Genomic DNA, 14,584 nt, shown 5'->3' on the forward strand with positions numbered 1-14,584 from the left:
TCAGTCTGTCTGGCTCGCGCCGCGCGCTAGGAGGGAGAAAAGCGCAGAACGCGCGAGGAGGAAGAAGAAAAAACTCCAAGCATGCTGGCAGAATGGGGTCACGAACTATGACCTTTTACAGAAGAAAAACAAAAACAAATGTTTTTTTTTAAATAGAAGACCCAGACCTAAATCTGCAATCTTTCATCCGGTGGTAAGTCTTCACCCAAAATATTTAAGCGGTTTAATGCTAGTGAAGGCATAGTCGAGACAAAAAAAAACKGGATATTTTGTTGTAGCTTGATGCTGTGCAGTTCGAGGGAGAGCTCTAGCCGGTGGTGGGTTTGGGTCTGGATGGTTGTCAATCGTGGGCAGTGCTGTCATCTCTCATCTTATTTCAACGTTAAACTTATTACGTCAGGCAATTCAAATATCCATTCAGTGACAACGCCTTTGAAAACCATGTCCCCCGTGTCAAACTTTTGATATCAACGGAGATATAAACGTGCCAAAATAAAGCTCTAACGCCGAGGACAAAAGATGAGCTGTAGCTGTCAGTGCAGCCAAGTAGCTAGAATGTTAGCTAGCTAGCCAGCCGGCTAGTACTACCGCGCAGATGAACCCGACCCTTTTACCTTTGCCATCTCGGGGACAAGGAATTTTGTTTTGATTGCGTAATCATATGCAGGCGCTACTTTTTTTTTAATGTCAGGGTTTTATCATTGCAATAATATGTTAAATAACGGGTATCTCATCGATATAAACATATATATTTTTACATTTAATGAATGGCTGCCTGCCTTATTGTTGGCGAATTGCCAGGTTCTCCATTTTGTTCGTTTTGAATGTCGGAAGAAATTCGTTTTTGATAGACTTGTCGTTTGGCTAGTGAACGAACGAACCCATGGCCTTCCCCCATTGTTTAGCCAATGACAGTCCTCACCGCGGTTCAAATCATAGCCTTTTCTTCCTTTAATGAGAGAGAGACTCACTCCCAAACACACACTATATGATTGGTAAAACCCAGAAATGGAAAGTGTGATGTGTAATTGTGTACACTTACAGCCTTATGCCCTCCACTCCTTAATCAAATCACTGAATAAGATGCCCTCCCCCGGATGAATTGTCCTCAAACAGACATTACATTCTCCTTCAGAGGACAAATCGGTCATGATTGTGCATCTCTGATGAGATGGCTTTGCATGCGAAGAGACTATCACATATCTCTATGAGAAAATGGAACAATGAATAGAATAGAATAGAATACCTGGGAAATAGGCAAGATGATACCAATGGTAGCTCTGGCAGGGCATAACCCTCGCCTGGCATATCACTGGGATACTGAGCAGCAAGGGGCCTCCAATCCACACCATGAAATCAAATTCGAAAAAGGAGAATGAGGGAGCTGGCCTTGGTGCTGAATTGCATGAAGTCAAGGGGAGAATTCTATGATAAAAGCACTTATTCATCTTAAAGTTGCTATATTTTGTGGCTGTTGCCGCACACTCTTGTTACGATCCAAATATAATGTATGAAGCAAATGAGGTATTACCTGAACTTGGTTAATGACAATGCTCACGTTTGTTTTCCGTTTGAAAACATTTGCTTAGGTTTGTTCTTATTGAACATAACCCTGCTTGCTGATATAAGAGAGGTTGCACACTGCAGTTGACAGATGTCTTTGGCCTAGCTCCAGACAGGCCCCTCTAATGACCTTACATCACCATGATGACCAATGTGGAGGTGCTTTCTCAGCAGATAGTGGCGTCTGAGAAGGTGACGGAGGTGAGTGACGTGTCTGTGTGTGTGTGTGTGTGTGGTTGTGTTATTATGGGAGAGGATATGTTTGTGTACTGTACGGTAAATTGTGAGGTAAATTGTGCTTGCATGTTGGTTTTGTGTGTTTGTGTGTGTGTGTGTGGTTATTTTGTTATTATGGGAGAGGATGTGTTTGTGTGCTATAAGGAGGTAAATTGTGTTTGCATGCTGGTTTTCTGTGTGTGACTGTGTATGTGAAAGGGCACCCTGACCCTAACCCATCCCACGCTTCCTGTTCAAAGATTATTTACTTTGCGAGACAAAGGCGATACACTTCCAGACACCCCTGTTTTTGTCTGGTTCAATGAAAGTCAATGAACTAAGTAGACCAGACCCAGCTGCTATTGAATTGGTGTCTATGGGAGACACCCAGTTAAGTAGACCGGAACTGACAATTTTCAATAGTAAACGGCCTGGGTGAACTATCTTAATTCATCCACCATCTTTGACGCTGCTGCTCTGTGTGGCCCGGCAGGTCGCTTCTGACTCCTTGGTTGCCGTGGAGACAGAGGCCACTCTTAACCTTCAGAAGAGAGGGGTCACTCTGAGGGCACAGTCAAGCCCCTCCCTCTGACTAGCTGCTGCTGGCTTCCCTGCTGCTCCCACATGTATTTTGTGTGTGGGTGTGTGTGTGTGCTTTGTTGCACATAATTCTTAGGATTTGACTGTTAATGTATTTGTATTGTGTGTTTCAGGTGCAGACCTCTCCCGCTGACTTGTCAGTGATGAGTGGCTCTCCACAACGCTTCCAGATCATCTCCACTGAGCCCTCAGCCACACCGCAGCACATTCAGGTAACAATACCCTACATTATTGACATGCTACTGCTTGAAGTCACTGCCACCTATTGATAGCCTACACACACTGCACCCTAGTGACAATTTCTAATATACACAGATTGACAAATCCCACTAAAAACAAAATATTGTTTTAAAAACTATTTGGATAAAGCTTAAATAATTGTAAGTGCTTCAATTAAAGGGATAGCAGTTGTTTGGATGGATGGATGGATGTGGGATTATGACCCCTCCCTCCCTCTCAGATTGTAACGGACCAGCAGACGGGTCAGAAGATCCAGATAGTCACGACCATGGATCCCTTCAGCGGGCCCAAGCAGCAGTTTATTCTGGCGGCGGCTGATGGCTCAGGAACGGGCAAAGTCATCCTGACCTCCCCAGAAAACCAGGGCACCAAGCAGATCATTTTCACAACCGCAGACAGCCTGGTACCCGGCAGAATACAGGTACGGAAGTAGCCATAAAACCACAAATCTAAACCACAGCATTAGATGACACACTGTGTAACCTTTGACCCCCCTCAGTGACACCTCAGCGACTTCTACTCCTCCTGGTGTTCTAGATTGTGACAGATGCAGCGTCGGTGGAGCAGTTATTGGGGAAGGCAGGGGACGTGGGCCGGCCTCAACCTGTAGAATATTGCGTGGTGTGTGGAGACAAGGCTTCAGGTACGCATGCACACCGCACACACACTCACAGGCCATTGGCCCATTCATACCACTAACCCCTCCTCTCTGTTCTGTTGTCAGGGCGTCACTATGGGGCTGTCAGCTGTGAAGGCTGTAAAGGCTTCTTCAAGAGGAGTGTGAGAAAGAACCTGACTTACAGTTGCCGGAGTAACCAGGACTGTGTTGTCAACAAGCACCACCGTAACCGCTGTCAATTCTGCCGGCTGAGGAAATGCCTGGACATGGGCATGAAGATGGAGTGTGAGTCACACCAACGCACGCACATGAAGATGGGTAGAAWTTTTTTTCTTCCCATCCCAACATCAGAAACTCTGTCTAACATCCCACCTAAGTCATGTCTGCTCACAAGGTACCAGTAGGGCAGGGGGAGGCGACTACATTTAGCCGCAGGCAGATTTTTGTCAGAGTGGAAGGCCGGAACATAATTATAATAATTTGTACACTGCAGTGCTGAGCGATTAATCAACATTTCGGTTATTTTTCCTTTTTTAAACAACTAATTGACCAATGTCTGTTCAATTATTTGAATTCCATTTCGTTTGTTTTTTTCCCTGTGAGCTCGATGTGCAGTTTCTGTAGAGATAAATCAAATGAGGCCTGAACTGTGCAATGTATTAGTTGTAGTTTCCAACAGGTCAATATTCTACATAGTTTAGTGCAGAAAACGTGGTAATCAACTACAATGACCATAATCCATTGCGCACCCACTTAACCTTGTCCGGTCTGTGCGGAGCAGACACAGATAGATACTGAGAGAAGAGAGAAAGGGATAGAAAGCAGTTGATTCGCGAGTCTGAAAATAAATTATCTAAAGTGATTGATAGTTGGTATTCAGCAGTCATAAAAGTATGCCTTATTGACTTTGAAGAACTACAAAATAGTGATTTTGTCAGACAGTATAGGCAGCAGCTCTATAGATATGAGATTATGACTTGGAATTAAATAGTAAAGTCATCAAATAAAATAAACATTTTATTAAAGTGAAGTAATGTGAATAAATTATGGTTAATAACAGTGATGAGCAGTAATGGGCAGTCACTACCATCATGGACTTTTATTAATCGTTTTATTCAGTGTTGTTACAGCATTCAACAATAGTGCATTTAATGTAAAAAATATATAAAAAATGTGCCAAAACCGAAAAGACTTCAAAAAGCACTAATTGGGGGGCTCCCGGGTGGCGCAGTAGTCTAGGGCACTGCATCGCAGTGCTAGCTGTGCCACCAGAGACTCTGGGTTCGTGCCCAGGCTCTGTCGCAGCCGGCCGCGACCGGGAGGTCCGTGGGGCGACGCACAATTGGCCTAGCGTCGTCCGGGTTAGGGAGGGTTTGGCCGGTAGGGGTATACTTGTCTCATCGCGCACTAGCGACTCCTGTGGCGGGCCGGGCGCAGTGCGTGCTAACCAGGTCGCCAGGTGCACGGTGTTTCCTCCGAAACATTGGTGCGGCTGGCTTCCGGGTTGGATGCGCGCTGTGTTAGGAAGCAGTGCGGCTTGGTTGGGTTGTGTTTCGGAGGACGCATGGCTTTCGACCTTCGTCTCTCCCGAGCCTGTACGGGAGTTGTAGCGATGAGACAAGATAGTAAYTACTAACAATTGGATACCACGAAATTGGGGAGAAAAGGGGGTAAAAAAAAWATATATAATAATAATAATATTTTTTTAAAGCACTAATCGCTCAATGCAAATTGACCAGAACTAAGCCCAAAAATAGATTACATTTGAAAATAACAATAATTTCAATACTTGATTACATTGAGACGTTGTCACATGCCACTGGGCACACACTGGTTGAATCAACGTTGTTTCCACGTCATTTCATTGAACCAATGTGGAATAGAATGCCCAGTGGGATATGTCTCTTTTCTATTTGTGTGAATACTTGGTTGGGAASAGATTTCCTAAATTACACTAAATTTTAGCTGAATTACATTTTTTTTTTTTGCTAAGAACATTTTGGGTTCAGAAAAAAATCTACCTGCCTGTTGCCGACCCCTGCTGTAGGGTTTTAGTGTTGTTGATGGTGTTTCTGTCTTGTGTGTCCTCAGCCGTGCAGAGTGAAAGGAAGCCCATTGACCTGCCCAGAGAGAGGCCTGTTAACTGTGCTGCGTCCACAGAGAAGATCTACATTAGGAAGAACCTGATGAGCCCACTCATCGCCACGCCAACCTTCATCACCGACAGTGATGGCTCCAGGTCAGAGACTGAGATTACTACTTTGATTGATACTTTGGGATCAAATCAAATCAAATGTTATTTGTCACATGTGCCGAATACAACAGGTGAAGACCTTACCGTGAAATGCTTACTTACAAGCCATTAACCAGCAATGCAGTTCAAGAAATAGAGTTAAGAAAATATTTACTAAATAAATTAAAGTAAAAAATGAACACAAGAAAATTACATAACAATAATGAGGCTGTATACAGGGGGTACCGTTACCGAGTCAATGTGCGGGGGTACAGGTTAGTCGTGGTCATTTGTAAAGTGACTATGCAGAGATAATAAACAGCGAGTAGCAGCAGTGTAAAAATTAAGGGGTGGGGGGTCAATGTAAATAGTCTGGGTGGCCATTTGATTAATTTTTCAGCAGTCTTATGGCTTGGGGGTAGACGCTGTTAAGGAGCCTTTTGGTCCTAGAATTGGCGCTCCGGTACCACTTGCCGTGCGGTAGCAGAAAGAACAGTCTATGACCTGGGGGACTGGAGTCTTTGACAATTTTTTGGGCCTTCCTCTGACACCGCCTAGTATATATATCCTGGATGTCAGGAAGCTTGACCCCAGTGATGTACTGGGCCGTACGCACTACCCTCTGTAGTGCCTTACGGTCAGATGCCGAGCAGTTGTAATACCAGGCGGTGATGCAACTGGTCAGGATGCTGTTGATGGTGCAGCTGTAGAACTTTTTGAGGATCTGGGGACCCATGACAAATCTTTTCAGTCTCCTGAGGGGGAAAAGGTGTTGTCGTGCTCTCTTCACAACTGTCTTGGTGTGTTTGGACCATGATAGTTTGTTGGTGATGTGGACACCAAGGACATTAATTCTCGACCCACTCCACTTCATCCCCGTCGATGTTAATGGGGGCCTGTTCAGCCCTCTTTTTCCTATAGTCCACGATCAGCTCATTTGTCTTGCTCATATTGAGGGAGAGGTTGTTGTCCTGGCACCACACTGCCAGGTCTCTGATCTCCTCCCTATAGGTTGTCTCATCATTKTCGGTGATCAGGCCTACCACTGTTGTGTCGTCAACAAACTTAATGATGGTGTTGGAGTCGTGCTTGGCCATGCAGTCGTGGGTGAACAGGGAGTACAGCAGGGGACCCAGTGTTGAGGATCAGCGTGGTGGATGTGTTGTTATCTACCCTTACCACCTGGGGGTGGCCCGTCAGGAAGTCCAGGATCCAGTTGCAGAGGGAGGTGTTTAGTCCCAGGGTCCTTAGCTTAGTGATGTGGGCACTATGGTGTTGAATGTTGAGCTGTAGTCATTGAACAGCATTCTCACATAGGTGTTCCTTTTGTCCAGCTGGGAAAGGGCGGTGTGGAGTGCGATTGAGATTGCATCATCTGTGGATCTGTTGGGGCGGTATGCGAATTGGAGTGGGTCTAGGGTTTCCGGCATGATGGTGTGGATGTGAGCCATGACCAGCCTTTGGTCACATACCGAGGTGAGTGTTACAGGGTGGTAATCATTTAGGCAGGTTACCTTCACTTTCTTGGACACAGGGACTATGGTGGTCTGTTTGAAACATGTAGATATTACAGACTCGGTCAGGGAGAGGTTGAACATGTCAGTGAAAACAGTTGCCAGTTGGTCCGCGCATGCTCTGGGTACACGTCCTGGTAATCCGTCTGGCCCTGCGGCTTTGTGAATGTTGACCTGTTTAAAGGTCTTGCTCACATCGGCTACAGAAATCTTGATCACACAGTCGTCTGGAACAGCTGGTGTTCTCATGCATGCTTCAGTGTTGCTTGCCTCGAAGYGAGCATAAAAGGCATTTAGCTCGTCTGGCAGGCGCGCGTCACTGGTCAGCTCGCGGCTGGGTTTCCCTTTGTAGTCCGTAATATTTTTCAAGCCCTGCCACATCCGACAAGCGTCAGATCCGGTGTAGTAAGATTCAATCTTAGTCCTRTGTTGACGCTTTGCCTGTTTGATGGTTCGTCTAAAGGCCTAGCTGGATTTCTTATAAGCATCCGGATTAGTGTCCCGCTCCTTGAAAACAGTAGCTCTAGCCTTTAGCTCATTGTGGATGTTGCCTGTAATCCATGGCTTCTGGTTGGGAAATGTACGTACAGACACTGTGGGGACAATGTCGTCAATGCACTTATTGATGAAGCCGGTGACTGAGGTGGTATACTCCTCAATGCCATTAAATCCTGGAAAATGTTCCAGTCTGTGCTAGCAAAACAGTCCTATAGCGTAGCATCCGCGTCATCTGACCACTGAACGATTGAACGAGTCACTGGTACTTCCTGCTTTAGTTTTTGCTTGTAAGCAGGAATCAGGACCATAGAATTATGGTCAGATTTGCCAAATGGAGGGCGAGGGAGAGTAAAGGTGGTCTAGAGTTGTTTTTCCTCTGGTTGCACATGTGACATGCTGGTAGAAATTAGGACAAATGGATTTAAGTTTGCCTGCATTAAAGACCCCGGCCCCTAGGAGCTCTGATTGGTCCTGTGGGTTAGAGTTTGGTGTCTGACTGGTGTTGTGTCCAGATCCAGTCTGCTAGACCCAGGGATGCTGGTGAACATCCAGCAGCCTCTGATCCAGGCTGACGGGACTCTACTGCTGGCCACAGACACCAAGGTACAAACTCTGTTATTCCTCAACATTCTCAGTGTAATCCCTGTCCTAACATGCTGTGAATGGGACCGGTCATTGGAATGAAAGTGTGTTTTTGGTCTCATCACTGGCTCACTGGATGTACCCCCCTCGACAGTCTGAGTCGGGGCAGGGGGACTTGGGGACCCTGGCCAGTGTGGTGACATCTCTGGCCAACCTGACCGACTCCCTCAGTGAGTCCCTGAACAACAGTGATACCTCAGACGACCAGCAGGAGGAGCAATCTGCCAGCGAGATAACACGGTGTGTGTGTGTGAGTGTGTGTGTGTGTGTGGGTGTGTGTTTTTGTGTGTGTGTGTGTGTGTGTGTGTGTGTGTGTGTGTGTGTGTGTGTGTGTGTGTGTGTGTGTGTGTGTGTAATTGCTCCTGTATTGTGTGTGTAATTGCTCCTGTATTGTGTGTGTGTGTGTCTTCAGTGCCTTCGACACCCTGGCCAAAGCCCTGAACCCATCTGAGTCGGGGGTGGGGCAAAACCTGGCGGAGGGTGGGGAGTGTGTGGGTGGAGCCACCATCCAAGTGATCAGCCGGGACCAGGTGACCCCCCTCATTGAGGTGGAGGGCCCACTGCTCACAGACACACACGTCAGCTTCAAGGTGGTGGATCTAAACTTTTAAATGTATTCACATTTTGCTGGTGTTCAACCATTTATTTTTGTATGCACGTAACCTTTGAGATTTCAATAATCTGACATCTCTATCTCTCTATCTATTTCGGTCCCTCTCTGTCCCTCCTGTAGCTGACCATGCCCAGCCCCATGCCAGACTATCTGAATGTGCACTACATCTGTGAGTCAGCGTCCCGCCTCCTCTTCCTCTCCATGCACTGGGCAAGCTCCATCCCTGCGTTCTCCGCTCTTGGGTAAGAACACTCATATCAAAGTGTTATTACGCTTTTGGTATTTATGTGTGTGACTTGAACTGTCTGTGTTAGTGTGCATCATCTCAACCAATCATGATTCAGTCCTGTAACCGTGTGTGTGTCTCAGTCAGGAGAGTAACACCAGCCTGGTACGTGCCTGTTGGAATGAGCTATTCACTCTGGGGCTGGCTCAGTGTGCTCAGATCATGAGTCTCTCCACCATCCTGGAAGCCATCATCAACCACCTCCAGAACAGCATCCAGGACGGTACACCATCAAACCTCAAGATCTCCATACAAAACAATGAACGCACTAAATTCACAAAACGCACACCCTGATACAATCAGACACACAGTCCCCAGAAAACAAGTTAATTTCTAATTATTTCTGTTGTAAGGTGTTGTCTGCTGTTCCCCTGTAGATAAGGTGTCTGCGGAGAGAGTGAAGCTGGTGATGGAACACATCTGGAAGCTGCAGGAGTTCTGTAACAGCATGGCTAAGATGGAGACAGACAGCTATGAGTATGCTTACCTGAAGGCCATAGTGCTCTTCAGCCCTGGTGAGCATGGTCCAATTAACATCATACATTATGTTAGAAATACATCATAAATCACAGGCAATGACTAGGGACCCAAGTTTCTCCTGGTCAGGTCACATGGTCGAGACAATATAAATTCTCTAGTTATGAGAAACATCAGACTTGAGTCAATTTACTCARATAAATTATATTTGACATATACAGTACATGGGTCATTCCACGAAATGAGTGCCTTTTGCGTCACTTTGATATTTTAAGTAGAAATTGTGCACAAAAATACAATTTCAAAAGCCTGTTATATTAAATGAAGTGCCCGTTTTAATATAGACCACATGGAAAATAAATCATATATGAATAAAGAATTTCTCAAGTGCCAGCATTTTGATATGTCCCTCTCTGCATCCTCAGTGACTTCTAGGAAGATTTTAACTCACTTAACCCTGACATTTCTCAGTTTTCACCATCACTGTAAAGCCCTAGTTATTTTGTTACTCTGRCAAAGTCAKTTCTGAAGATTGTTATTTATTTCATGTGATTATTGGTTCATTTTTAAGGTAAAAAAAAACCTTGTACCTCATTTTAAGGTCAACCCTGTTACTTGAACAGAAATCTCATTTTAATATGGTGAAACTATTCCTTTAAAAACATTTTTTTATCAAAAGTGTAGTGTAAAAGCAGGTGAGCGGGTTCTTCTCTTTTTGGCCATTTTCTGGTGTTTTGTGGTGGAAAACTGAGCGGGTTTGACCGGTTTAAGATTTTATTCAATTACCCCTATCTGTTGCACACAACAAGCTTCCATTCCCCTGTCATAAGGGGATTTGGCACTTACTATAGTATTTTTTTTCTCTTTAACCTCTTGAGATGGGGAAAACTTGTTTTTTAATTATGTTGAACATGTGTTCTTTGACAGAATATAAAAATGTATTGAAATAAAACATTTTCTTTTCACCAAGTTACACTACTCAATCTCACACAAATTATCAATGAACCTACCAGGTACAACCCCAAATCCGTAAACACGGGCACCCTCATAGATATCATCCTGACCAACCTGCCCTCTAAATACACCTCTGCTGTCTTCAACCAGGATCTCAGCGATCACTGCCTCAGGGCCTGCGTCCGTAATGGGTCTACGGTCAAACGACCACCCCTTATCACTGTCAAACGCTCCCTAAAACACTTCAGCGAGCAGGCCTTTCTAATAGACCTGACCCGGGTATCCTGGAAGGATATTGACCTCATTCCGTCAGTGGAGGATGCCTGGTTATTCTTTAAAAGTGCTTTCCTCACCATCTTAAATAAGCATGCCCCATTCCAAAAAATTTGAACCAGGACCAGATATAGCCCTTGGTTCACTCCAGACCTGACTGCCCTTAACCAGCACAAAAACAGTACATCCTGTGGTGTACTGCATTAGCATTGAATAGCCCCCGCTATATGCAACTTTTCAGGGAAGTTAGGAACCAATATACACAGGCAGTTAGGAAAGCAAAGGCTAGCTTTTTCAAACAGAAATTTGCTTCTTGTAGCACAAACTCCAAAAAGTTCTGGGACACTGTAAAGTCCATGGAGAATAAGAGCACCTCCTCCCAGCTACCCACTGCACTGAGGCTAGGAAACACTGTCACCACCGATAAATCCACAATAATTGAGAATTTCAATAAGCATTTTTCTACGGCTGGCCATGCTTTCCACCTGGCTACCCCTAACCCGGTCAACAGCCCCACAGCAACTTGCCCAAACCTCCCCCATTTTTCCTTCACCCAAATCCAGATAGCTGGTGTTCTGAAAGAGTTGCAAAATCTGGACCCCTACAAATCAGCTGGACTAGACAATCTGGACCCTCTCTTTCTAAAATTATCTGCCGCAATGTTGCAACTCCTACTAGCCTGTTCAACCTCTCTTTCGTATCGTCTGAGATCCCCAAAGATTGGAAAGCTGCCGCGGTCAGACACTCTAGACCCAAACTGTTACAGACCTATATCTACCCTGCCTTTTTAAGGTCTTCGAAAGCCAAGTAAACAAACAGATCACAGACCATTTGGAATCCCACTGTACCTTCTCTGCTATGCAATCTGGTTTCTGAGCTGGGTCATGGGTGCACCTCAGCCACGCTCATGGTCCTAAACAATATCATAACCGCCATCGATAAAAGACAATACTGTGCAGCCGTATTCATCAACCTGGCCAAGGCTTTCGACTCTGTCAATCACCACATTCAACAGCCTTGGTTTCTCAAATGACTGCCTCGCCTGGTTCACCAACTACTTCTCAGACATAGTTCAGTGTGTCAAATCGGAGGGTCTGTTGTTCGTATCTCTGGCAGTCTCTATGGGGGTGCCACAGGGTTCAATTCTCGGGCCGACCCTTTTCTCTGTATACATCAATGATGTCGCTCTTGCTGCTGGTTATTCTCTGATCCACCTCTACGCAGACGACACCATTCTGTATACTTTTGGCCCTTCTTTGGACACTGTGTTAACAACCCTCCAGGCGAGCTTCAATGCCATACAACTCTCCTTCCGTGGCCTCCAACTGCTCTTAAATGCAAGTAAAATTAAATGCATGCTCTTCAACCGATTGCTGCCCGCACCTGTCCGCCCATCCAGGATTACTACTCTGGACGGTTCTGACTTAGAATATGTGGACAATTACAAATACCTAGGTGTCTGGTTAGACTGTAAACTCTCCTTCCAGACTCACATTAAGCATCTCCAATCAAAAATGTAATCTAGAATCGGCTTCCTATTTCGCAACAAAGCATCCTACACTCATGCTGCCAAACATACCCTCGTAAAACTGACTATCCTACCGATCCTTGACTTCGGCGATGTCATTTACAAAATAGCCTCCAACACTCTACTCAGCAAATTGGATGCAGTCTATTACAGTGCCATCCGTTTTGTCACCAAAGCCCCATATACTACCCACCACTGTGATCTGTATGCTCTCGTTGGCTGGCCCTCGCTTCAAATTCGTCTCCAAACCCACTGGCTCCAGGTAATCTGTAAGTCTTTGCTAAGTAAAGCCCCACCTTATCTCAGCTCACTGGTCACCATAGCAGCACCCACCCATAGCACGCGCTCCAGCAGGTATATTTCACTGGTCACCCCCAAAGCCAATTCCTCCTTTGGCCACCTTTCCTTCTAGTTCTCTGCTGCCAATGACTGGAACGAATTGCAAAAATCACTGAAGCTGGAGACTCATATCTCCCTCACTAACTTTAAGCATCAGCTGTCAGAGCAGCTCACAGATCATTGCACCTGTACGTAGCCCATCTGTAAATAGCCTATCCAACTACCTCATCCTCATATTGTTTAGTTTTTTCCCTCCTTTGCACCCCAGTATCTCTACTTGCACATTCATCTTCTGCACATCTATCACTCCAGTGTTTAATTGCTAAATTGTAATTACTTCGCCACTACGGCCTATTTATTGCCTTACCTACCTAATCTTACCTCATTTGCACACACTGTAGATTGTTTCTATTGTGTTATTGACTGTACATTTGTTTATTCCATATGTAACTGTGTTTTTGTTTGTCGCACTGCTTTGCTTTATCTTGGCCAGGTCAAATAAAGGTGAAATAAAGGTAAAATAAATTTAAAAAGGCACCTAATTGGTGGAACGACCCACATAGGTATATATATGTACAGTATATCAACTAGATGAGTAGATAAGCATAACTTCATGATAACGTTTCCATATTTACCTCGTAGTGTATTGTTAGGAAACAGCTATTGTGTGTCTCACTAATCAGACCATCCAGGCCTGAACAGTTGCAGCCAGATAGTGAAGTTCCAGGAGAAAGCCCAGATGGAACTGCAGGACTATGTGCAGAAGACTTATCCAGATGACACATACAGGTATGCTGTATGGCAATCAGGATCTTGATAAATCCTTAAACCCTCCCCACAGGTCCCATAAATTCATATGTGAATCTGTCTTTTTCTGATTGGATCCATAAATCACATGTATTAACTTGTCTCTCTATGATTGGTTGTCCTAGGTTGACGCGTATCCTGATGCGACTCCCTGCGCTGCGTCTGATGAGCTCCAGCATCACAGAGGAGCTATTCTTCACCGGCCTGATCGGCAACGTGCCCATCGACAGCATCATCCCTTACATCCTCAAGATGGAGACCGCCGACTACAACACCCAGATCACCGGTCCCACAGCGTGACCCCCCGCCACCACCCCTATCCACCCCCAAACCTCTCCAGCCCATCTCTAGACTTGTACCACGTACCCCCCAAAAAACACCCTAATTCTGAAACCCCCATCTTTTGTCCTGCAAACATTTGATGTAATTAAAATACTCTTCGCAAGATGCAAAGTCATGGAGAAATCCCTTTCGGGCCGTGTTGTTCCCAGAAAGTCCGCTCCTCATCGTTTGTGATTATGGGTCGTAACTATGGGGACCCCTGGATGAGGGTTTGATGGTTCTCTGAAAGAGATGCATGATGGGACTGTGAGTCTCTTGTCCAGATTCCGTAGTTCAGAGCACTTAACCCCCTGGAGAGGGAGCGGTACTGTGGCTAATACGTCACTGTCACCTCTACTGCTTCAGCAAAATGGCTTCAATGTGCTGTAAAGTTGACCTTTTCGCTCAAGCCTTTCAATATGGTTTTATCTTATGCAGGCCTTACTGTACATTCATGCTCAACAAAAAGTATATCGATTGAGTTACCGCTTGCTTCTGCCTCTAATCTCGATAACCTGTATTTAACACTTAGCCGACATAGACTAAGAATGAGCGACGCTTGCCTGAATGTCGTTACATGAGTAAACTGAGACATGAATTGGTGTAAAGGCTTGTTGTGTTTTTGTACTTTGAACTTTACACCAGGTATTACAATGTAAAAAAGAAACATTTAAATGTATGAATAGCCTATGTTATGATGCTGGTTCATGCCTCAAGCTCTGTCTGTCCCTGAAACGTTTTGGTTGAAAAGACGACCAATTCCTCTAAATCAGGAATATGACTTAGTTCACAGTTTAATAGCAGCTAACCTGGATCCTTAATCTACAGAGTATACGATGATGGACAAGCCATTTGTGTACT

The 14,584-nt window shown here is 45.1% G+C and overlaps 1 protein-coding gene across 5 annotated transcripts; it reads left to right on the plus strand.

Annotated features, from left to right (window-relative positions):
• nr2c2 (nuclear receptor subfamily 2, group C, member 2) lies at window positions 1–13,799 on the plus strand. Of its 5 annotated transcripts, none has more exons than XM_070447833.1 (15): window positions 1–193; window positions 1,670–1,764; window positions 2,493–2,591; window positions 2,840–3,040; window positions 3,157–3,262; window positions 3,344–3,523; window positions 5,330–5,477; window positions 7,996–8,086; window positions 8,220–8,365; window positions 8,538–8,715; window positions 8,859–8,980; window positions 9,108–9,247; window positions 9,378–9,539; window positions 13,279–13,384; window positions 13,528–13,799. In XM_070447833.1, the coding sequence occupies exons 2-15, from the start codon at window positions 1,705–1,707 to the stop codon at window positions 13,700–13,702; spliced, it is 1,914 nt and encodes a 637-aa protein (XP_070303934.1). In that variant the 5' UTR covers window positions 1–193; window positions 1,670–1,704; the 3' UTR covers window positions 13,703–13,799. The 5 variants fall into 5 exon arrangements, with proteins under 5 accessions (XP_070303934.1, XP_023861900.1, XP_070303935.1 ...); XM_024006132.2 differs by having other exon boundaries at window positions 29–193; window positions 1,590–1,764; XM_070447834.1 differs by having other exon boundaries at window positions 29–193; window positions 1,590–1,764; window positions 13,288–13,384.
• The last annotated feature ends 785 nt before the right edge of the window (window positions 13,800–14,584 follow it).

This window comes from Salvelinus sp. IW2-2015, linkage group LG17 (assembly GCF_002910315.2).
Source record: "Salvelinus sp. IW2-2015 linkage group LG17, ASM291031v2, whole genome shotgun sequence".
NCBI classification, from domain to species: Eukaryota; Metazoa; Chordata; class Actinopteri; order Salmoniformes; family Salmonidae; genus Salvelinus; species Salvelinus sp. IW2-2015.